Genomic DNA, 23102 nt, shown 5'->3' on the forward strand with positions numbered 1-23102 from the left:
CGTTCACGCCCCTTACTCCTCCTCCGGGCTAAATCCAGTCTTCGTCCAAGCGCGCTAGCGGTACGCGCGCGGGACGACGCCCGGGGCGAAGACCGGGCAAAGAGCGGGCCGTTTGTGGCCGTTCGTGGACGGAAGTGGACGGGACGGGCCCATATATTGTATACTGACTGAGCATAATCTTAGCCGCCCTGCTCCAGACCCTGTTTCTATCTCTGTAACTGTTGTACACAGTGATGTCGTCTCTGAGGTCAGGTAGGAAATTAGCTCAGAGTAGTACTGGGGGCTGTGTTTCAGGGACGTTAGACAATTTTATCACTAGAGCTGCCCGGATTCTTGAACGTGAAATTGATCTAACAGAAAAAAGACTGTCCCTTGATTTGTCTTCTAAAAGATCCTCTCTGGGCAACCTTATGACAGTCCCCTCTCCTGTCCCTAGGCCCCCACAACCTATTTCCGATCATACAAAGAGTAATGAGCTTGGTTTGGATACTGGCTTAGCAGCAGGCCCACTGGTTAACACTCTAATTACAACACCTGGTTCTCCCCCTTTTGGTCTGCCCCCTACTGTCTTAGATAACCATTTACAGCCCTTGGTTGTTCTGCCTGGTCCCGCTACCTTGTCACTGGGTGCTCCGTTACCGTTAGACCAGGGGACGAACGCATGTGGGGTAGTGCTTCCAAAGGGCAATTCAGCTAACAATACCAAAGTGCCCGCTGTCTCGGTTCCCTGCCCCGATCCCATCCCCCCAGCGTCACAGGCTACTTCTGCCGCTGACGTGAGTTCCGTGCTCATTTCTTGCCCAGTGCCCTTATCCACCACACCTTCCTTGCCTGTCGTCCATGCTGAGGCTTTAGAGCAGCTGTTCAAGGCCTTTTTTACACCACTATATGAGAAAGTCAACCGTCTTTCTCAAGTAGTCGACAAACTAGAGGTTATGATGCATGCCAACATGGTAATAATTGAGAAGCGTCTAGCTTCCCCTTTGCCTTCTGGGCCTACATTATCTTCTGATGTAACTACTGTGGCTGAGGCCGCTCAAAATGGCATTATCCCCATGTCTGGAATTCCTCCAGCCCCCCCTGCTCCCTCTGTCCCCCTCACAAACACCCCCCACCAGTCACCTTGTACCACTTCCCACCACGTTCCAGATAGCAATGCTGATAATAATAGAAGCCAATCCATCATTAAGCATTCCCACGTTCAGGGCACTGCTCCTTTTTCAGAACTTCCTCGCATTAATCTTCCGCCTGAGTCTCATCCTTATACTGCTATTCTGGTGGGTGTTCCCAGTCTTTCGCAGGGTAAGGCTGAGTCCCATAGTGAGTTAAAAAACAAGGTTACCTATTGGTTGAATCGTAATAGGCCTCTGCCCCCTTCTTCTTGTGCAGAAATATTGACTGTTCGTAGGGTTTGTTGGTTGGGCAGTGGGGTTAAGGGAGTAGAGGGGGACTGTGTGCTTGTGAATTTCCGTGATCCCAGGGTGGTGCGTTATTTATGTTCCTACCCTAACATCTCGAGTGCCCCAGGAATTTTTGTTACGGATTTGTCTTATTTCTACCCCCCTGTACCTCTCCAGCAGTTTAACGCTGGATCACTTGGTTGGGAGATGGTCCCTAGGGGTTCTCGTAGAGTACAGGGACTGGATTTCCACCTTCCACTATCCAACCCATATGCCCCGCTGAGTGACTTGGATGGGGTTGATTGACCTCTTTGCAGCCATAGCCCCGTACCTTATAGGCCCAGTGGTCGGGGTATGCATGAACGATCCCGCATGGACAAGAGGATTTCACCACCTGGTCTTTCTTGTGACCGGTCACATACACACCCCTACAAGCCCCTTGTTACACTTGCAGTTTTGGAGAGCTCTGATTTATCCCTGTCATGTGCTCCCATTACCACCATTTGCATATGCTCTGATGTGGCATCTGACATCGTTGGCGTTGAATTCCCTTCTGTGCCTACAATACCTTTATGTTCCCCAATTCCCCGGGGATCTCCTAGTTCTCCAACTTTACATTGCACCCCAGTTCCCCTGGCCCCTCCCGGCTCCCCTGCCCTCTCCCTGGTTTCCTGGAACATTGCGGGTCTTCACAGCAAACTAAATAATGAGGACTGGTCTGCTTGGGTCTCTACCCATGATATCCTGGCTTTCCAGGAGACATGGGCTGTTGACCCTGTATGTTATCCTGGGTATGTAAACTTTTCTAAGGGGGCAACAAGTAACCCTAGGGGTCGTCCCTCTGGTGGTCTCTGTTTCTGGGTTAAGCAAACCTTAAAGTACAGCCTAACTGAACTGTCTATTGACAATCCAGACCTCCTGATTATCTCGCTACAGAGTAATGATGAACCCTTAATATTACTAATTAACATTTACAATCGGGGTCTTCCAGGAGGTCGTGGAACTAATACATTCTTACAACTGGATGAGTTCCTGGAGATAGTTGATCCTAGCTCCAATGTATGTATTATAGGTGATCTCAACTGCTGTTTTGAGCCGTTATACCCAGAATGTGATTCTTTGACCACGGAAATTGATATTATTTGGAACATACCCTTTCTTGCCCTCACTCCTATTAAACGCTGGAGCGAATCTGCTGTTCAGTGGACGAGTTTATGCCTCGAACGTGGTTATAGAGCTGCCAACGGACGAACCCCCTCGGATCCGTCGGGCAAAGTGACCTTTTCCGATGGCCGAGGACGTAGTAGTCGAATAGATTATGCTCTAATAAAAGTGGAGCATTGGCATACTCTGGGTGACATGATGATATTTGAGCGTATTGAGAGTGATCACAACCCCTTGGTTCTGACACTCCTGCTCAGTCCCCAGCTTAGAGGGACCCAAACCGAGATATTGACAGCAAATGCCCTCTTAACCAACAATCATCGTAGAGTGCGGTGGGATAGAGTTGCTCTCGATAGTGCCTGTCTCTCTGAGATAGGTGATAAAGTCTCCTCAGCAACTGTAGCTTTACAGTCTCTTAGGTCTGAAAACGGCGACTTTGCCGCTGCTACTAACATACATACCAATCTGTTTTTGGACCTAAAATCCATCTTTTCAAAACCCTGCAAGGCTATGCCTTCCAAGATCCCTAAGCAAAGCTCTTGGTATAATAAGAACTGCCGAGACTCATATAATGCCCTGAAAGCTGCTATCGCTTCTAAGGACCTGGCCACTATAAGATCCACGAGAAAACTTTATATCAGGGCCAAAGTCCAGGCGAAGCGTGACTGGGATAATGACCATTGGTGTGCCCTATTAGCAGCAAGTAAATTAAGGAACCCAACATTGTTCTGGCACACCTTGAAGTGGGGTAATACTTCTAACTCACAGGCTCCTTCCAACAATGTTTCTCCGGACAACTGGGTATCCCACTATGAATCCCAGTTCTCCGATGCTGATATGGCAATTACATCTTCTGAACCGCTTTGTTGGGACTCGCTTAGATCTTCTAACCTTGAGTTTGACGTTGATGAAGTTGAGATGGCAATTTCGAGGGTCCCCAATGGCAAGGCTCCTGGCATCGATTGTGTCCCTGCGGACCTTTTTAAATCCGATCCTGGCATTTGGGCCCCCTACATCGCTCTCTTAGCTAATGCTCTAGTTAAAGGGGCCCCTATCCCCGACTCATGGAAGGGCGCTGAGATCCTGCCCATCTATAAAAAAGGTGATCGTTCTTGCCCGGGCAATTATCGCCCCATTAGTCTTATTGACCGTGTACAAAAAATTGTAGCAAGAATGATTTTGGTAAGGATCCAGCTCTGGGCTGAGCAGTTTGATATTATTTCGCCTCTACAGGCAGGCTTTCGATCGTGCATTAGTACCATTGACCAGGCTTTTAAGTTTCAACTAATTGTCTGGAAAACGGTTTATCTTTGCAATGGCACAATCTATGCAGCTTTTGTAGACATTCGGTCTGCCTTTGATTTGGTCAATAGGACTAAACTTTGGGGTGAATTAGCAGAGCTAGGACTATCTTCAGACCTTCTAAACATCATAATTAGGTTACATGACAATAATTTTGCCCAAGTTCGCTGGGGTAACCAAGGGCAGGTTACTGACAAGTTTAATGTTAATCGAGGCGTCAGACAAGGGTGTGTCCTTGCACCCACATTATTCTTACTATTTATTAATAGAGTTGTCCAATATTTTTCTAACAAATCTACAGATGCCCCCACACTAGGAGGGTCCAAGGTTCCGCTGCTTATGTTCGCGGACGACACCCTACTCCTCTCACAAACTTTGTCCGGGCTGCAGTCGGCATTGAACCTATTTTCTTCTTTTTGTTCCGACTGCGACCTGTCAGTTAACGTTTCAAAAACCAAATACATGGTCTTTAATAAAGGGAAACCTGTGAGGGGCCAGGTGACCATGGATAGTGGTGTTTTGGAACACACAAATGTTATGACTTACCTGGGTGTTTTATTTGAAAATAAGTTGAACTGGGGACCCCAAATAGACGCTCTCTCTCTTAAATTTGCCCAACTATCCGGCTGTTTGATCAGGGAGCAAAAGCAATCCCAGGCTAAAATGATTGGTCCTCCGATCAAGATTTTTGAAGCCAGAATTAATTCAGCAATTTTATATGGTGCCGAATTATGGGGTCATACTGATCTTTCCTCCCTGGTTATAGCCCAAAACAATTTTTTTAGAAAGCTAACAGGACTCCCCAGCTCAACGCCAGTGAAACCACTTCTTTTGGACCTTGGTTGTTGTTCATTTGATGACATTGCCAGGTTTAAACCTCTGGCTTATTGGAGGAGGCTATGGACAGTCCCCGAACTGGCTCCCTTTGCCAAAGCCTTTATGGACGTCCGTTGTATCTTGGGGGCGGGCGACCTCCCCTGGTGTAAACATGTTAGTCTTTTATTGGATTCTATGGGCTTAGACACCCTTTGGTCTGACCCAGCTAACAGCTCTTTTCCCCCCAAACAAAGTTTTAAGACCCTCTATTGGTCTTTGATTTCCCAAAAACACATGTTATCTGTTTCCCCTGAGTCCCTGACTGGAAAATTCTTTGAATTTAAACTAACTCCTGTTTTCGAAGAGTATTGGGATATTATTACCAGGCCTAGTGACAGAAAACTATACCACCAATTCAGGGTAGGCTCCCTTCCCATCAACTCATTCACTAAAAAATGGAAGGGTGGCTCCCGTGATATCTGTAGGTGGTGTCCGGACTGTGTTGAATCAGTTGGCCACATATTCTTTGCCTGCCCGGCCTATGTTGCACCATGGGCTAAATGGCTAAAACCACTTTGTCAGAATATGGGCACTCGGCAAGGTTTTGTAGCACTTAACATTTTGCGATTTGATACCAATGAGTGTGTTGTAATCGCTGTGGCTAAATTCCTTGGCTGGATCTGGATTATTCGCAACAAGTCTTAATAGCCACCTGGTATGATGCTGTGACTTTCCTCTTCCTTCTCAGTGTTTTATGATCTATGTCTTTTTTCCTGTTTTAAATGACATTGTATTTTAAATTTTATGCTTGTAAAATGTCTTTTATGATGAAATTTTATCGAAATAAAGACTACATGAATTGAAATTGAAGAATCTGTGGTTTGTTATCTCTAGCCAGTTTATTGTCACTCCAGCCCTAAGAAATATGGGTATTAGAAACTATTTCCCCATGCCTGCAAACCAGCAACCTATTGAAATCGGCAACACGTTCGATTAGGCAAGATGTGATTTCAGTGTTTAAAAGTAATAAATTGTAGCAATGCGCCAATGTGTAACGGTTAACCATTAGGACACGTCGCGCCACTTTATGCAAAATAATAACGTCCTCTATTTTTATCAGTTAAACTTTTAGTTTTGATCTCTTATCTCATGATCATCTGTATTTTTTTAAATAAGATCTCGAATGCCAGTGTGTTGCTTTATTTCAAGTTGTTTGGGGTTGTAAACCCGAAATAAACTGTATTGGCTGATAGTTGTATTAGAACGAGACATGCTCAGGCTCGCCGTTGAAAATCAATAAGCCAAACGCAAAACGTTATTTTTAGGCAGCAGAAAGCAGGCAGCTGTATTAAAACGTGACACTTTATTTGCCAGCTCCGCGACAGTTTCTCCTGAGACAGGTGAGATGTGGCGGGCTGGGGTAACCTTGGAGGGGGGAGAGGAGGGCTGGTCTCCGCCAATCAGGGAGTGCCAGTGCCTGGTCTGCTTCTGCCAGTCTGAGCCCCTGTGCAGTGCTCTGTGCCCGCTCACTGTCCCGGGAGGCTCCCGGGTCTTAGCCCCTGCTTCCTGCACCCCTCCTCACACGGCAGGTGTCTTTTGGCCAGCTCCCGGGGGCGAGATGAGTCTCTTGGGGTACATTCCCCTTCTCCTGGCCACCATCCCCCTTCCGTGCCTCTCCCAGTCTGAGACCCTCGCTGCTCATCGCAGGTTTGAATACAAGTTCAGCTTCAAGGGGCCACACCTGAGCCTGCCGAACGGGGACGTGCCCTTCTGGGACCACTATGGAGGTAAGAGAGCCGTTTGACAGGGCTAGGGGGGCCCGTGTGAGGGCATTCGTGTGCAGAGTTTCTTAGGGGTTTTTAATCAGGTTGTTGGTCGTCTCCTGGGGCAATAATTTCAAATATCAGCTTCATTGACGTAAATTTCACATTTGAGTGTCAGTTCAAGCCATTATGTCAACTTGATAGTTTATCTCTGGGGGCATTAATGTCACGCTGACTAGCTCTTCCTTGCACTATTGTTAAGTGACTCTGCCACGTCACAGTCTCGCGCAGGGCCATTTTCCAGCAGGACCCCTATTCTGGGCCATTAATTGCATGGGCAGTCTCATTCGGGGCCCTCAGCCCCTCTCGCGGGGCAGTGGCGGCCCGTCGGTATCGTGAACCAGGCACGGGCGTGGCGCCAAGTTATGCGGGGAGCCAGCATCTAGGGCAGAAACTGCCCTTGTGGGCTCGGGTCGCTCGATTTCATTTTTCGCCCGGGGCTTTAAGTGGACCGGGTCTTCTCCGGAATGGTAGTAATTAATAAAGGACCTCAAAACGGGTCCCTATCAGGCCCTATTTTCATATCCTTAACCTTACCGAAAATTACACTGATACATTTCTGAAAAATTAATACAATGAAACGTTAAAGTAACCCATGTCAGCGATGACGTTTCTGGATATATTTCACATGTTTAAGACTATTAGCAAAGCAAGGTTAAGTCAACCGTTCCCAGCACGTGGCGTCTCTGTCCTCGTAGTGTGGCGCGTCACTCTCGTATAGGGCACGCTTTGAACCAGGTCGCCTTCAGGTGTTTACAGCAGGCCACGATTGCTCTGGAGTGAGGCCGAAGGCGGTGTCAGTATCTTCCTCACTGTGCCTCTCAGTGCGTCAAAAATGTGTTAAGAGTTCAGGGTCTTCCAATCCTTGGCCTCTCTGCTGAGCAAACAGATCAGAGGTGGGGTATTCCAGTTGCAGTGTTATTCTGTGCAAACGTGTGTGAAGGAGGTACATAGGTGTCAAAATATTAACAAGAAAAATTCCCGCCGAGCTGTTCAAAAAGGAAAAGTTAATGATAATAATGCAATATTATCATTTTATTTTTCCATACTGCAGTGGCTCAGTTACTTTCATGTGGGCGGGGCCGGAGGAGTGGTGGGCACTCTCTAAGTGTGCATGATGCTCTGGCCCGCCGTCTTGCTCCGGCCAAACAGTCATGCGCAAGTAGCATCTTCACCCGCTTGTATTGTACAGCCTGGGTGGCGACCATCAACAGCCTCCCACTTCCTGTCTGAGCGCCGAACTAGGGCACTGACCAATCACGACGCTGCTGTCATGCTGCTGACAGCAGCGTCATGATTGGCTAGGGGAGTCTTGGAGCATGTATGCGTCCGTGCTGCCGGGACTCAGCGGCGGCTGGCCGTACCCAGGTAGGTGCTTTTATTTTCTTCATTCCTACCCCCTCTCCTCCCCCACATTCGGTAGCAGCCGCCACTAGATACAATTGAGAGCTAACAGGTCAGTATGTGTGTTGTACATGTTTGGGGGATGGTAAAGTGATGGAGGTGCGAGGTAGTGCATTCAGGAGGGACTGAGAAGAGGGTGCTCGAGAGCAGGGTGCTGCAAAGTCAGTCCTGATGGGCCATATCATGCCAGATTTTTAAGATAACTGCATTTATCTGAATGGGAATATACTAAATCTGGCATGGATCCGGCCTTCTGGGACCGACTTTAGAGAAGCCTGCTCAAGAGGAACATGATGAGGTGCATCGTATGCAGATGGACGAAATGTGGAGAGAAAAAGGCGTACATGTCTAACAGAGTGATCATAACGGGAGTGTTTGAGACACTGAAGACCACTACCCCTTCCGCAGGCCTTAGTAATATTTAACTCACAGTCTAATATTTCAGAACATTTTCAATATTATTTATAACAAAATTATTGTTGTTACTCATTGTTAAAGTGTTAGACCTAAGTTGTGGCACTCCTATTAACGTACTGTGAAAGGTAGTTCTTTTCTTCTGTGTAGATCTGTTTTGGGTGCAGGTGGGTATTGCTCTCGGATCTATCATAACCACACCTATTGCGTTGTCTTAAACAAGAGCAACGTCCCCACCGTGCACTCCTGGTTGGCGTAGTAATGCAATTTCTTGAAGTAATTAATATTGATACAGTCATCACTACTTTCAAATGATAGTCTTCATTATTCAATTTGAAGTATTCGTATTTATCGTGTTGGATCATCACACGTTGATAGTAAATTAACATAATATTTTTTTTTTACCAAATCTCAATGCATTTCGGGACAAGCCCTTCATCAGGGGACAGTATCCCACAATATAATTTGACAACCAATATTCAAATATTCAATAATCTGTCTCCGTCCCGACCTATCCCCCCCCCTTGATATTTCTGTGGATCGGTAGGGTCCCCCCCAGGGGAGCACATGCTATTGTTTCCGATTGTGGGTTGCCTTGTGGACTTGTTTCTTCGTTATTTATATAAAAATGAAACCGTTGTGTGGGGTCCGGATGGTGTGGCTGCCAACGCTTCTTTCAACTCCTGTGATCTCTCTTCTGCCGCAGCGTGTGTTCTACTGTTTGTATTATATGCTCTTTCTGTCTGCTAGCGGCCGGCCTGAAGGTTGTAGGCCCATCTTTGTATATCTTTTGGTTCTGTAATAAACGGTTTCAAAAAAAAAAAAAAAAAAAACAAATTATTCAATAATCCAAGGAATACAGCCTACCATATAATTGAATACATGAAGACTTTCATTTCAAAGTAGTGATGACTGTATACATATTAATTACTTCAAGAAACTACATTACAATCTCTTTCAATGCAAAGATCACACTGGTCTTTCGAGAATAATGTATTGCATGATTTTGACCGTTTTTGCAGGTCAATTAAAGACAGTTATCAGCACCACATCTCAGACAGCCCACAGCGGTGCAAGGTCTTAGTACTGGCAGATGTGTGCTGTACCATATGCCATTTTGAACATCACAGGATGTGACAATAACACACAGACTTATACAAAGATATTCTGAATTCATTCTGGTAATGGATGGAGTATAAATTATTCCTGAACGTACATAGTTTTCCCTTCTTTTAGGAAGCTTCACCATCTCTGTGCTACTAAAATCACCCGAATATTACTCTTCACAATCATGTTAATTGACTACACAATATGCATTGTTTCTATGGCTTTTATCTTTGATCTGCCTTTATACTCTACTAAGATTTATTTATTTATTGTTCTTGAAAACATTGCAGGCCACCATGGTAGCCTGAGAGAGCCCTTGGTTTATACACAAAGCATAGAAGTACCAGGGTCGGCTCCTCCATGTGGGCCGTGGAGCGTTGCCACACTGCTTTCTCGCAGTGCCAGAACGAGAAACATAATATAATATTGTTAATACCATTTTATGTTTATGCTTTTGGTGCTGCGAGAAAGCAGAATAGTTTGGTTGGGGGCAGGCAGGTGGGTGGTCCTGCTCCAGGCAGGGGGGAAGTGGCTTTCCCACTGTTGTTGGCGCTCGCTGGGGCCGACCAAACTAGTCATACTCTCCATGCAGCCTGGATGGAGAAAACTGCCTCCCCACAGACGCCTGTGTAGTCGGCGTCCCAACTAATCATGACGCTGCCATTGCAGATTTGTGATTGGCTTTGGGGAGGAGAGGGAGGCTGCCTGCTTCATGTGAGGAGCAGAGAGAGGAGATATGACGAGGGACCTTAGGCTAAGGTAAGTTTTTGAATTTTTTTAAATTACCCCCTGCGTGGCCCCCGCCCTCCACATGCCCTACCGCGAGTCATTCCGGCCACGACTGAGAGGTACATGTATGGAGGTGGTATTTTGATAATATAATTTAAAAAAGGGAATAACTGGGTAAACTTAGCCTTCCCTGGCCCTCTGGCCCATGTAGGGGCTCAAAGGGACGCTCCACAAAATGAATGTAAAAAATATTTTTATCACAGGATTTGCAAATCCTGTGCAGATTTGTGAACCCTAGACCCTCCCATGTTCACCAAGACCTTGCTTGGGTCATAAATCTAGCAGGATTCAGAAATTCTAAAAAATATTTAAAAAATAATGTAATTTGTACCTGGCCTCCAGCCAACGCCCCCACGCATGTTCGTAGGCCCTGCCTAGCAGGGTTAGGCCGCCCATGGGGTCTGGCATTAGGCTAGGCCCTGGTGGTTTAGATGTCATGGGTAAACCGCTTCGCCTTCGGACTAATGGTTTATAACTGATAACTGTCACTGAAACCCTTCAATAGCAACTTAGGCCCATATTACACAGTTACTCGTTATGTAGTCTCTATCTTGCTATCTCTCTTTTTCACTCTCTCTGTGTGTGTGTGTGTGTGTTTATATATATCTGGGGCTAGCTGGTGTGAGAGAGTAGACCTTTCCTTTAGAAAGGCTCCAGCCCTTAAAGAAAAACTCATCAGAAGTCACTTTGTGAGATCCAAAAGTGATACATGGATGACAAACTATCAAAAAGGCTTCACAAAATGTGATAAATGCAAAGCCTGTAAAATTGGTAAGAATACTAAACACCTTACAAACTTCAAAGGAAAACAATTTATCATACATACGATCACCTGTGAAACTATGTTTTATATCTGATCAACTGTGATTGTGGGAAACAATATATAGGAGGTACTATCTGCCCCCCTCAAGAAAAGAATACTAGAACACATCAGGGCAGTACAAAGCAAGGATATCAACTATACCATGGGAAAACATCTTGGAAAGCATGGAGACTTCACATGGCAAAACATGAAATATTGTGGCATTGCACACGTTTCCAACCATGATTGGGGGTCTAGGGGGATGGTGGCGATAGAACACTAAAATTGAGACTCTTGGAATCAAAAATGATCATCTGGTTCAGAACAAAACAGCCACAAGGCTTGAATGCAGACGAAGAACTTTATATACGTCTGTTAAAAGATTTACATGACCTGAATATGATCATATGATAGCCATCTATGGATTACTGAAATATGCAATAACAAGATCATAACCAAACATAAGACAGTCAAACTTGTGGACAACAAATAAACTTTATTTGTCAATTACTTAAGGTCAGGCCATGTAGGCTCGATTGTTTTTTAAATAGTGACAAATGTCATTACGGTGTATATTAATAATTGTAAAGTCACTTGGACACTCATTGGTAAATTTAAAATTACACAAGAATCACTCGATTGAAGAGAATCCAATCGCTTTATTAGCAACAATTGACTAGGTACAAATCTGAAAGTCATCAACATACTTCAAGCTAATTGACATTGTCTTTTACGTATAAATCGACATTTTTGGTTATCTGTTATGTAAAATATGTAAAATATCAAATGAATGGAATGATAAACTTGTATATATTTGTACATATTGAGTTTTCTACTACAAATCCCAGAATGCCTCATAATGGGCTAGTTTTGGAAATGAGTATATAATGAAAAAGAAAACAGGACTTACCCAACCGTGAACAAGCCCTTGTGGTGAAACCCGTTGGTGGTAGTGGTGGTGTAATAAACTTCTCTGGAATGCAGCAAATCCTTTTGATCATTAAACAAAAAATGGCAGGGACCATGCGTGTCCCTGCCATGCTGCCAATGATAGTAACAACACACCTACTAACCATCACACTCCTACAAGTGTGAGAATTTGGACTAATTTAGGCCCCCAAAGCTATAAGAATGGCTTGAGCGGCAGGTAGTAGTAATTTTTTATGTATATTGAATTATTAATTAACTGTTGTTGTGGTAATCTCTAAATTAACCAGACAGAGCCACCTTGTGGCAGGCTGTCACATGTGCTGGTGCTGACAATTAAAGTATCAGTGCTGAGCACAGGAAACCACCGGTTCAAATTAAGCACTACTGGGGACTGAGTCCTAAAATGGTTGCCATCACATCTTTGTTGATGTGGTGGCAGCCAATCAGATATGATCTTAAGATGTGTCTGGTCCGTTTATCCTACGCGGCTGTTATATACCTACTTTTGTCAACCTTTAAAGTTCAAAAGGTTTTTATTGGATAAGTAAAGGTGTCAATACATGAGAAAGAATACAAACATATCTTCAATTAGAGGAGAAAAGTAAAACATGGCAATGAAAATATACAATTAATCAAAGGATAACAGAAGTTTAAGGCTAAGTAACAAAAAGCAGCGCTGGTAATAATGAACGATAAAGTAGCGTATATGAAAAGAGTAGTACAAATGAGAAGCAATGTCACTCAGGGAGGCTTAGAGACCTCTTGCTGAATGGGTGAAACATGAGAGGAACGTTTAGCACAGGTATCTAGATACAAGGTTACAGGAAGCCATAAATCATGTCGTTTAGCAGCCAAACTAAGGGGGTGCACAAAAGCAGTATCTAGCCTGTGATTGTAACAAACATTGTACCACCATGCTTTAAAAGAAATATTCGTAAAGTTTTTCCAGTTGACGGTGATTTGCTGGAAAGCAACAGCTAACAACAAGTCAACAATTTGCGTATTAAGATCAGTGTCCTCCCAACAAGGAGAAAGGCTACCTAAAAAAATATTGACAAAAGAGAAGGGAGATGTAGTGCGGAATATGGCATTGATTTGGGCCCAAACTAGTGTCCAGAAATTTTGCGTGAAAGTGCAAGAGAAAAGCATGTGGAAGAGAGTGGCCTTAGGAGCAGAACAGGACCAACAAAGATCCGGTGTAGAAGAGAATCTCTTATTCAACACCTGGGGAGAAAAGAGAAGCCTATTGTATGTGAAAAAGAGAGTTTGTGTAAGAGAGGCAGCTCTAGATGTCTTGCGAAGTTTGGTCCATAATTTATCCCAAAGGGAGGTGGGCCAAGAAATGGCAAGGTCAGATTCCCACTGTTCCTCAACTTTGGACTTCGGCCTAGGTGTGAGAGTCGTATGAAATGAGTGGTATATTGAGGAGGCTGTAGGGTGAGTGCGCAAGAAGGAATGAAGCTGTGAGGTATGATTTGGAGGATGGGTATGCATGAGGGGGTTAGAGAGAAGAGCATAAGTGGACATGACTGCATTTTTAAGCATAAGATACTTGCAGGCAAAAGAACGGGGGAGATGGAAGTGTTGGCTGAGAACGGAGAAGGATAAGAAATCAGAATTAGAGAAGAGTTGAGATACCCAGATTAAACCCCTCTGTCTCCAGGTTTTCCAATAAAAGGGCTTGCGATTGATGGTTATACTATTGTTGTGCCAGATGGTGGAATTGAGAAACTCTGCTATAGAGGAAGGGGGGCTTGGAGAGGTGGAAAGAAGCAACTTGGCGGTAAACTTGTGGATAGGAATGGAGGAAAAGTGAGGCTTACGAGAGAATGAGAGGTATTCAGCAAAAGTGAAAGGGGATAAAGAAAGTCGCTCAATGGCAACCCATAAGGGGGACGGCTCAGCAGGGTCCTGCAGCCAATGGGAAGCTTGCCGCAGAAGGAATGCTTTGTGGTAAGCGGGAAAATTCGGGAAATTAACTCCACCTTCGGATTTGGGGAGTTGCAATCTAAGCAGGGACATACGTGCTTTTTTGCCGGACCAAAGAAAGGAAGAGAGAATAGTGTTAATTTTCTTAAAGAACTTAGCAGGGATAGGAATTGGGATGTTGGAGATGGTGTAAAGGACTAAGGGGGAGAGCATCATTTTAATCGTATCGAGACGACCCCACCAGGAAAGGTATAATGGGTGCCATCTGGAAGTGAGGTCGGATAATTTCTGGGTGCATTTATTGAGGCACAGCGAGACAGTGTCGGATAGGGAGGGAGTAATGTGTAGACCTAGATATTTGATGTGTGAGGGGCTCCAAGTAAAATTGGATGCCATAAAGTCCGGTTTAAAAGTGAACTTAGTAAGGGGTAAAATCTCACACTTGTCATTGTTTAGCTTATAACCTGAAATCTGGGAGTAGTCATGAACTTCGGCTAGGAATGCGGGAATAGAAGTTGCGGGATTAGACATGAATAATAGAATATCGTCTGCGTAGGCAGCAAGTTTAATATTAGTGTGGGAGATTTGGAAACCATGTAAGTTGGGATTCTGACGAAGCTTTGAAAGAAAAGGTTCCAGGGCCAAATTAAAAAGAAAAGGGGAAAGAGGGCATCCCTGACGAACACCCCTACCTAGATTGAAAAAAGAGGAAACTAGACCATTGGCGCAAACCGCCGCTCTAGGACTGGAATAAAGGAAGGAGATAAAGGAGATGAAATGTGGGCCAAATCCAAACCATTTAAGGGCGGAGAAGAGGAAAGTCCACTCCACTCTATTGAACGCTTTTTCTGCGTCTAGGGCAATGGTTGCTAGTGGGTGTTGGAACTGTGGGGATTTGGAGAGGACATTAAACAAAAGTCTGGTGTTATCTGTGATGAAGCGACCTTTAACGAAGCCAGATTGTTCAGGGCCTAGCAGTTCAGGAAGATAAGGGTCTAATCGAATGGCGAGAGATTTGGCATACAGTTTATAGTCAATGTTGACCAAAGAAATTGGTCTGTAATTTTTACAATGCTGGGTGTCTTTGCCTTCTTTGGGTATAATACAAATGTGGGCGTCTGAGAATGTACCTGAGGAAGAACCATTTAATATGAAGGAATCAATAAGGGAGTGGAGTCTGGGTAACAACAATTTGGAGAAATGCAGATAAAATTCAACTGTTAATCCGTCTGGCCCAGGGGCCTTATCCTTCTTGAGTGACTGAAGTGCTTTGAGTAATTCATCACCGGAAATTGGTGATTCAAGGGCAGATAAATCAACAGAGAAATTGGAAGGTGGTTGGATGGTGGCAAAGAAAGTAGCAAGAGAATGAGCAGTGGGGTGCGTCTCAGAAGAATAGAGTTTGGAATAAAACTGGGAGAATTGCTCTAAAATGTCAACATCTGTATGCTTTAAAACAGAATTAGCATCATAGATAGATTCAATATTCAGTTTGTTTTGTTTAACTTTTAAATAGTTGGCTAAGATCTTCCCCGCCTTATTTTTACCACCATAGAATTTTGAACTGGATTTCAACAAATACAATGAAGCATCCTCAGTGGATTGTTTGTTAAACTGCATCTTAGCAGCAATGAGGTCGGTCAGATTTTCTTGCGAATGGGATGTATAGAAAGAATGCTCTAACTTTTTAATCGTACAAAGGAGGTCACTGGTGCGTTTACGAGCAATCTTGCGTTTGGTAGCCACAAAGCTGATAATAAAACCTCTAGCTGCTGCTTTATAGGCGTCCCAAACAACGTGATTAGGCACAGTGGGTGTGTCATTAATGGTGAAAAATTCTGTGGTGAAATCTACAAAGGAGGCGGAGAATTTGGGGTCGAGGAGTAAAGTGTTGTTAAAGCGCCATCTCTTTGGTCCAGTGGATTTGGGTAAGATGTCAATGTTTATCAAAACGGGGGCATGGTCAGAAAATAAGATGGGGCCTATATCAGCGTGGGTTAGGGATTGGGACAAATGGTGGGAAAGGAAAATATAGTCAATACGCGACTGGGAATGGTGAGTCGGGGAGTAGAAGGTGAATTCTTTAGAGGTAGGATTGCAGAGACGCCAAGCATCAATGAGTTTATGTTGGGATATCGCTTGAGCGAAAAGCTTGTGAGATTTATTAGGGACAAAAGGTACCTTGGAGTTTCTGTCTAAAAAAGGGTCAAAGGGAAGGTTACAATCACCAGCTAAAATAAAATTATCATCAATATATTCAGTGATACGGGAGGCCATTGCACGCCAAAAAATCTGATCACCACCAGTAGGGGCGTAGATATTAAGAAGGGAGAGAGGGGCGCCCTTTGAGGAGAGTTTGACGTACAACCATCTACCTTCAGGATCTGATTCAGAAGTCAGGAGCAAATGAGCAAAAGATTTACGAACTAATACAGCCACACCGTTTCTCTTACCATCACCCGGAGATGAGAATACAGCACCCACCCAGCCTCTCTTAAGTTTAGCAGCCTCAACGTCAGACAAATGGGTTTCTTGTAAAAAGGCAATGTCTACATTCAATTTGGCTAAATGAGAGAGGATTTTTTGTCTCTTGATAGGAGAATGCAGACCTTTAACATTCCAGGAAACAATTCGAACTGACATTAAGGATTAATCAAAAAGTGGATCAATTGGAAGGTAGGACAGCAAGGAAATGTCTCGCAGCGAGTAAGGGCACAAGAGAGAAAGAGAGTAAGGTGAGAACTAACGTGATGGAACAGGGGTAGAAGAAAAAGTGAGAGAGGAACCAGGGAAGCCATAGAAATAGGAAAGAGCCAAGAAAATAGAAAGAATGATAAGAAGATACAGTAATTCTTAAAGATAATGATGAGTAAGGTCCGAGGGAGAATCAAATAGGTAAAGGGAGATGAATACAAGCAAGAAAGCCAATATACAATGGGGAGAAGAAAGAATGGCGAAAGAGAAGTGGAGAAGAACCATGGAAGAGGTAATGACACCAATAAATCTGAAAACAACGAGGGGGAAGGTGAGATAAGAAAACATAGAACGTAAAAAAACATGATAAATAAGGAATGAAGAGTACTTACGAGGGGTAGCATGGGAAAAATACAATCAGGAACTGGGAACAAACGGAAACACATGTGGAGATGAGGGGAGGGAGGTAGGGCCAACTGGGAGAGGCAGGGCAATCGGGATGAGGGAGACGTCCAACCAGAGATAACACAACGGAACGCAAAACAATGATCTGTGAAGGAAGAAAAAGAACATGGTTAGAAACTCGAACACAACGAAGATAAGAAAGAAACATGTGACCAACTGAGGAACTAAAACAACACTATCAGACGATAAAATGAGAAATATAATCTTAACTAGAAGTCATACAATCTGAAGAACCTGCAAAAAATGAAGGCATTAAAGCAGAACAAATTAGAGGATCAAATTGCAACTACAAAAACAAGTCATGGTGGGTGGGAAGAGGGACCGGCTGTCTCCATGTCATGTTGACCACAAGAGTTCAGGAAGCTTCGGAGGCGCGCTGGATCCTCATATGTCGTAGTCTTGTTATTATGAGTGACCTTAAATAGACAAGGATGAAAAAGCCCATATCTGGCACCAATGGAGCGAAGGTCAGGTCTCATATCAAGGAAGGCCTTACGGCGGTTTGCAGTGGTCCTGGCATAATCCTGCGCAAAAAACAGAGTGGAGCCTGACCATGTGAGGCGAGGGGAGGCTTTGGCGGCTAAGAGGACTTTCAACAAGTCTGTGTACTCTAGAAAGTACATTATTACACCTCTAGGCTTCGTTGACGTGGAAGGAGAAGAGGAAGCTCGACCAAGCCTGTGGGCACGTTGGATATTTAGTGAGGTGTCTTCAGGTAGGTGAAGAAGCTTCGGGAGAAAGGACTTGAAAAAGCTGATGGGATCATTTCCCTCACAACCCTCCACCAAGCCGTAAATACGGAGATTGTTGCGCCTGTTGCGATTTTCAAGGTCCTCCACCTGCTTCTGAAGAGAGGAAATCTGCGTGTGCATGTGGGAGACCTTGGTCGCAGAGTCCTGAAGAGAGGAGACATCACGCTCCACCGACGATACTCTTTCATCCATCGAAGCCCAATTGTCAGTGAGAATCTGCAACTTAGCATTAGTCTCTTCCATGTAAGGGCGCAAGGCCCGTATCTCTTCGAGAAGTAACTCCATAGAGATGGGCGAAGAGGACTTAGGAGGCGAAGGGGGGTCCTTTTTTAACCTCTTAGAGTTCGCTTTTGCTGAGGGTTGTGAGGGGGTGTCCGCAGTCGACGTCATCTCAGTTGAAGCTTCCAAATGGGCTAGTGCCGTGAATAACTTGGAATTTTTAATGAAATTACGCTTTTGAACTCTGCTGGAGCAATCCGCCATCAGCACGCCTATGGAGCGTGAGGTCTTAAGATATCCTATTGCCCGACTCAAAAAGGATCAGAGAGCAGATTAATACAGAAACATGCCAGGCCGAAAAGTTGGACTCATAGGTGTTGGAGAGTGGAGTCCTAAAGATGGCCGCCCTTCATGAGGAGAGGTGAAAATTCCAGTCAAAACATGCAAGATGATCTCAACGTTCGACTAAAAAAGCTTCAAAGGACAAATTAGTGTAGAGGCGTGCCAGACAAAAAACTGTAGACGTAAGTATCAAAGACTAAAGTCATAAAATGGCCGCCGTGCATGAGGAGAGCCAAAAATTCCAGTCAGAACCATGAAAAAGGCCACCCTTACAGAAGAAAAATAAAGAAAAGTCACCTTAGAATATTGATCCGCCACATTTGTGCCTCAGAGGATGCTGGGGTCATTTGAGTGCGAACGAGGCATCCAGGAATCCCATGCACGCTAGGACGCGCTGCTGAAGCGTTCGCGGGCAAAAATAAACAAAATGGCGGTCGCGGTCGATGACAAGCCGCGACCGGAGGTAAAATGGGCTGTAAAGGCCTTAGGAACGAAAGGGGAATGAAAGTGAGCCTGGCATCTTCCGGTGTAAGGGGCTTCCCTCCGTTACTGGAAACAGGTGCGCGAACCGCCGGTATCCTCCGGTTCGGACGGAGCCGTCACCCGAACGCCGCCATCTCCTACGGGCGCCTAGCCACGCCCCCCCTTTTGTCAACCTTTAATTTCTCCAAAACTACTGATCGATTTTTCAGCAAATCATTAAAAGCACACCAAGCTCTAGCTTTCTGACAAATCTGAATTAATCCCATTAATGGAATATGTGTTTTGGGACTCCTCCCCCCCCACCACCTTCCCCCCCCCCTCTTTTACTGACTCCCCATGCTTGATGGATGGCTCTGAAACCATCAAGAAGATGCTCAGGTAGATGGACTTTTTTTTTGGGAAACATTTGTGGAGATTTGTTAAATGGTGCCAAAGTTATAAGCAAACCAAAAAATTATTTTCCTATGGCATTGTGGTTCTAACTATAACTACACAGGGGCGACTTCCATTAATAAATATATATATATATATATATTTGTATATATATATATATATTATATATATATATGTTTTTCTAGCAAAGTTTTCAAGCATAGGATAAGCATGGAGCCATCCACGCCGTACTAGAAAGGGACAAAGCCTTTTGCCATTTCTACAGCAAAATCTTTAAGCATAGGATTAGTAAAGTGCTATCTATGCCAAGCTGAAAATGACAAAAGAATGATATCACTCCAGGCACAGCATTACAGTTTTGGATTGGTAAAATACCATCCAAGACAACCTGGAATGCATAAAAGCAACCCCTGCCTTGTGTTTCGCTCATCAGAGCTCTTCAGAGAGGTATAGCTTTGTCCAGACACAAGGGAGCTTCCAGGATAACCCAAAACAATACCCTTTCAGGCTTAGAGTGCCACATAAATTATGCAAAATAGAAATCAGAGAGCTCTGGGTAAATTTAGGTCTCAAGTAGGTAGTTATAGTTAGGACCTAGCTTCCATAAGAAAAGCCTTTTTTGACTTGCCTATATCTTTGGTGCCGGTTGACGGATCGTTATGAAACTTTCCCCAAAAAGTGTCACAGTAAGTCTTGTGTGGGAAGTTTCAAGATGATCTGAAAAAGTCAGGGCCAAGAAAAAAGTAGCCAAAAAAACATTTTCCGATTTTAATTCCCAAATGACGTGTAGTCGAACCTACAGTTTGAACCGCTGGAGGAATTACACCAAATTTGGCAGAAAATTAGATGTTGCTATGCAGATTGTGCTTTTTGTTATTTGGTGTAAATCTGTTCAGATATTCTCGAGAAAGTTGTACAATATAGTGATATCTGTGTTTGAGGATATTTTACGGCGACATCGCGGAAACTCGTGAATGCGCGTCCTAACTGGAATGCTGGCTGTAACCTGAACAGAAAGATGTGGCTGCCATTTTATCATACAGGAAATGGGTCCCGGGGCTGAACATTTCTGTGACAGCTGACATAAGTGGTCAGGGTGATGGTACACTGCCCCCATGTTTCAGAAATAGGGGTCGTAGGGACACAAGTTATGTATCCAAAATAGATTTTTTTAATCACACACAGCAAAATTCACCATTTATAGTTAACTCAAGTAACTATAACTTAGGGCTTAAAGACTCATACACCCCACTCACATAGCAACTCAAAAACCCACTCACACACCGTTGCACCCACTCAGAAACTCAGTAAGAGACTCATGTGCATACTCATATACCCACTCAGACTCATACATCCAGCCAGAGACTCCTGAACCCACTATATATATCCATACAGAGACTCATGCACTCTCTCATGTACCCACTCAGACACACATGCACTGACTCACATACTTATGCACCCAGTTACAGACCCACTCGGAGACTCTTACACCCACTCATAGATTTAGTCACACACTCATGTACCCACTGACATACCCACTCAGACATTTAGACACCCATTCACATTCCCACTCAGACACTCATACACCCCATCAAACACTCTTGCACCCACTCACAGACTCACTCAAAGATTCATGGGTCTACTCTTAAAAAAACAAGGATCACAGGGACGTTATAGTTAGGAAAGAGATTTTGAAAACCTTAGAAATTCACTTAAAAAAACAAAGGTTACAGGAACATTATAGTTAGGCTCAGAAATCACTCATATGAAACCAGTGAAATTCAGCAGTTATAGTTACCTGAGCTAACTATAACTTATGCCCGCAATGCACTGCTTATGACCTCACATATTACATCACTCATGACATGGTCAGTGACATCACTGATGATATCTCAAATGACATCACTGAACTTTTACTCTGAGTCTCTGCAAAGCAATAGAACCTATTAAAAGGCCATCACCCTGCCTCACACCAGCTAGTGGAGTAATTCCGTTGCTATTCAGGTTTGTGGCGCTTTTCAGGCATATTGCGTGGACTTCTATTGACAGCTAACAATAGTCCTGAAGTCTCACCCCGTTCCTTTCCAAGGGGCCTGATCAGTACATCATCTGCTTCACATTTATTACCAAAGAACCATCCTCTCGAATAGGTGAGTAGATTTAGTTAAATTACCCTCCTACCTTTAATTTAGGTGGGCTCCAATCACACAGTTTTGGGGTGCTCACCTAGTAGATTATGTTATATAACATTTTGCCCATGATGAATTGCCAGGGGTGAGCATACACGTCAAGAAACATGTTGACCCTTTAGCGAACTCTGAGGTCATTAATACCTCATAAGTCCTCTCTATTATTAACCCTTGACAAGAGCACCCACTGAAAAAGAAGAAGTTCCGTGACTCTTAGTTAATTTTGATCAGGTACCTGGACTAAACTACTAATACAAGGCATCCCTACAGTAACAAGTGTGACTGCCAGTGGTAAGGTACTTTCCTGACCATTGGGCAAAAGAAAGATGTAAATATAGAAAGATATAAGAATATAAAAGATTTAAATACAAACAATTCATTCAGGAATACAAAAATGCAATTATTACCCCAAAAAACTCCCTATTTTACTGAGAAAATGTACCAAGTACAAAACTCCTCAAGAGAGCTTTTCAGAACAGTTAAAATTCGCTCAGCACAATGACTCCTAGCCAGCTTCTATGTGATAAGTTAGCCAGTTATTTCAAGAATAAAGTAGACGTTTTATGGAGAATTAGACACCAGCGACAATTTAAATCTTAGTGCATCAGTAGATTAACTACTAGTCCAATCGCGAGACAGAGTTGGACAAGCTCTCTCTTCTCACTGAAGGAGTGTTGGAGCTAATTGCTTTCACCATATCCGGGGCCTCTTCAGACCCCTGTCCCACAGAAGTCTCCATGACATAGACCATGCGAGGCAGTGGTCGCCCCTCTCACCACTCTACTGAATAGTATTAATACTTCTGGTAATTTTCCTTCTGAATAAAAAAAGGTTTCCATTCTTCCCCGGCTAAAGAAACCACCCCTCAACTCCAACGAGGAAAAAACACTACTACCCAATCACTGGCTTACCAATGTCGGCAAAAATTCTAGACAAACATCTTACCACCACCCTATCGAAATATTTAAATGAGATTCTTGATGAGGCCCAAAATGGTTTTAGAAGAAATCACAGTACAGAATCGGCCCTTATAGTGACCACAGGGGAGATCAATTATAGATGAAGGATTGAGGGCCACTCTGGTTCTTTTAGACCTGTCCACGGCATTCAACACTGTGAGCCACACTATCCTCATTGATTGCCTAGCAAAGATTGGGATTCGTGGAACAACATTGGAATTACTTCAACCCTTTCTCATGGATAGAGAACTGACAGTCTTCCTCCGAATCTTTATATCAAAATCGTTTACATTACCATGCGGTATCCCTCAGGGGTCGTCTTTAAGCCCCACACTCTTCAACATTTATGTAGCTCCACTGGCTAAACTGATCCGGACATTTGGTTTTCCACTATTTCCTATGTCAACCACACTCATATTACAGTATCCATGTCCAGAAACGTTGAAGATGCTTCTTACTGCTTCAATAACTGGCTGGATGAAATAAAAGTCTTAAATTAAAATCTGAAAAAGCAGAGGTTCTCCTCCTTGGTAAGGATACCTCCTTTTGGAACCTGCCATGGTAGCCCCAGACTTTGGGACCCCTTCCAACCCAGGCACAGTAAATCAGATATCTGGGAATGATCTTTGATACTATTCTAACTTTTAGAGATCGCATTAATAAACTTCTCTCCTCTAGTTTTTTCTTATGTAGAACTTTGAGGAAAATTCTTCCATTCAACCTTTT

At 43.9% G+C, this 23102-nt stretch overlaps 1 protein-coding gene across 1 annotated transcript in view; it reads left to right on the forward strand.

Moving 5' to 3' along the window:
• The first annotated feature begins 6189 nt into the window (after nt 1-6189).
• Nucleotides 6190-23102, forward strand: part of LMAN1L (lectin, mannose binding 1 like) — a 245955-nt gene continuing 229042 nt past the window's right edge. Inside the window, exon 1 of the mRNA XM_085646314.1 lies at nt 6190-6469. Coding sequence (XP_085502440.1) covers nt 6301-6469 — 169 coding nt within the window. The 5' untranslated portion in view covers nt 6190-6300. The remainder of the gene's footprint in view (nt 6470-23102) is intronic.

Source organism: Triturus cristatus, chromosome 3_1, assembly GCF_964204655.1.
Source record: "Triturus cristatus chromosome 3_1, aTriCri1.1, whole genome shotgun sequence".
In the NCBI taxonomy this organism is placed as follows: Eukaryota; Metazoa; Chordata; class Amphibia; order Caudata; family Salamandridae; genus Triturus; species Triturus cristatus.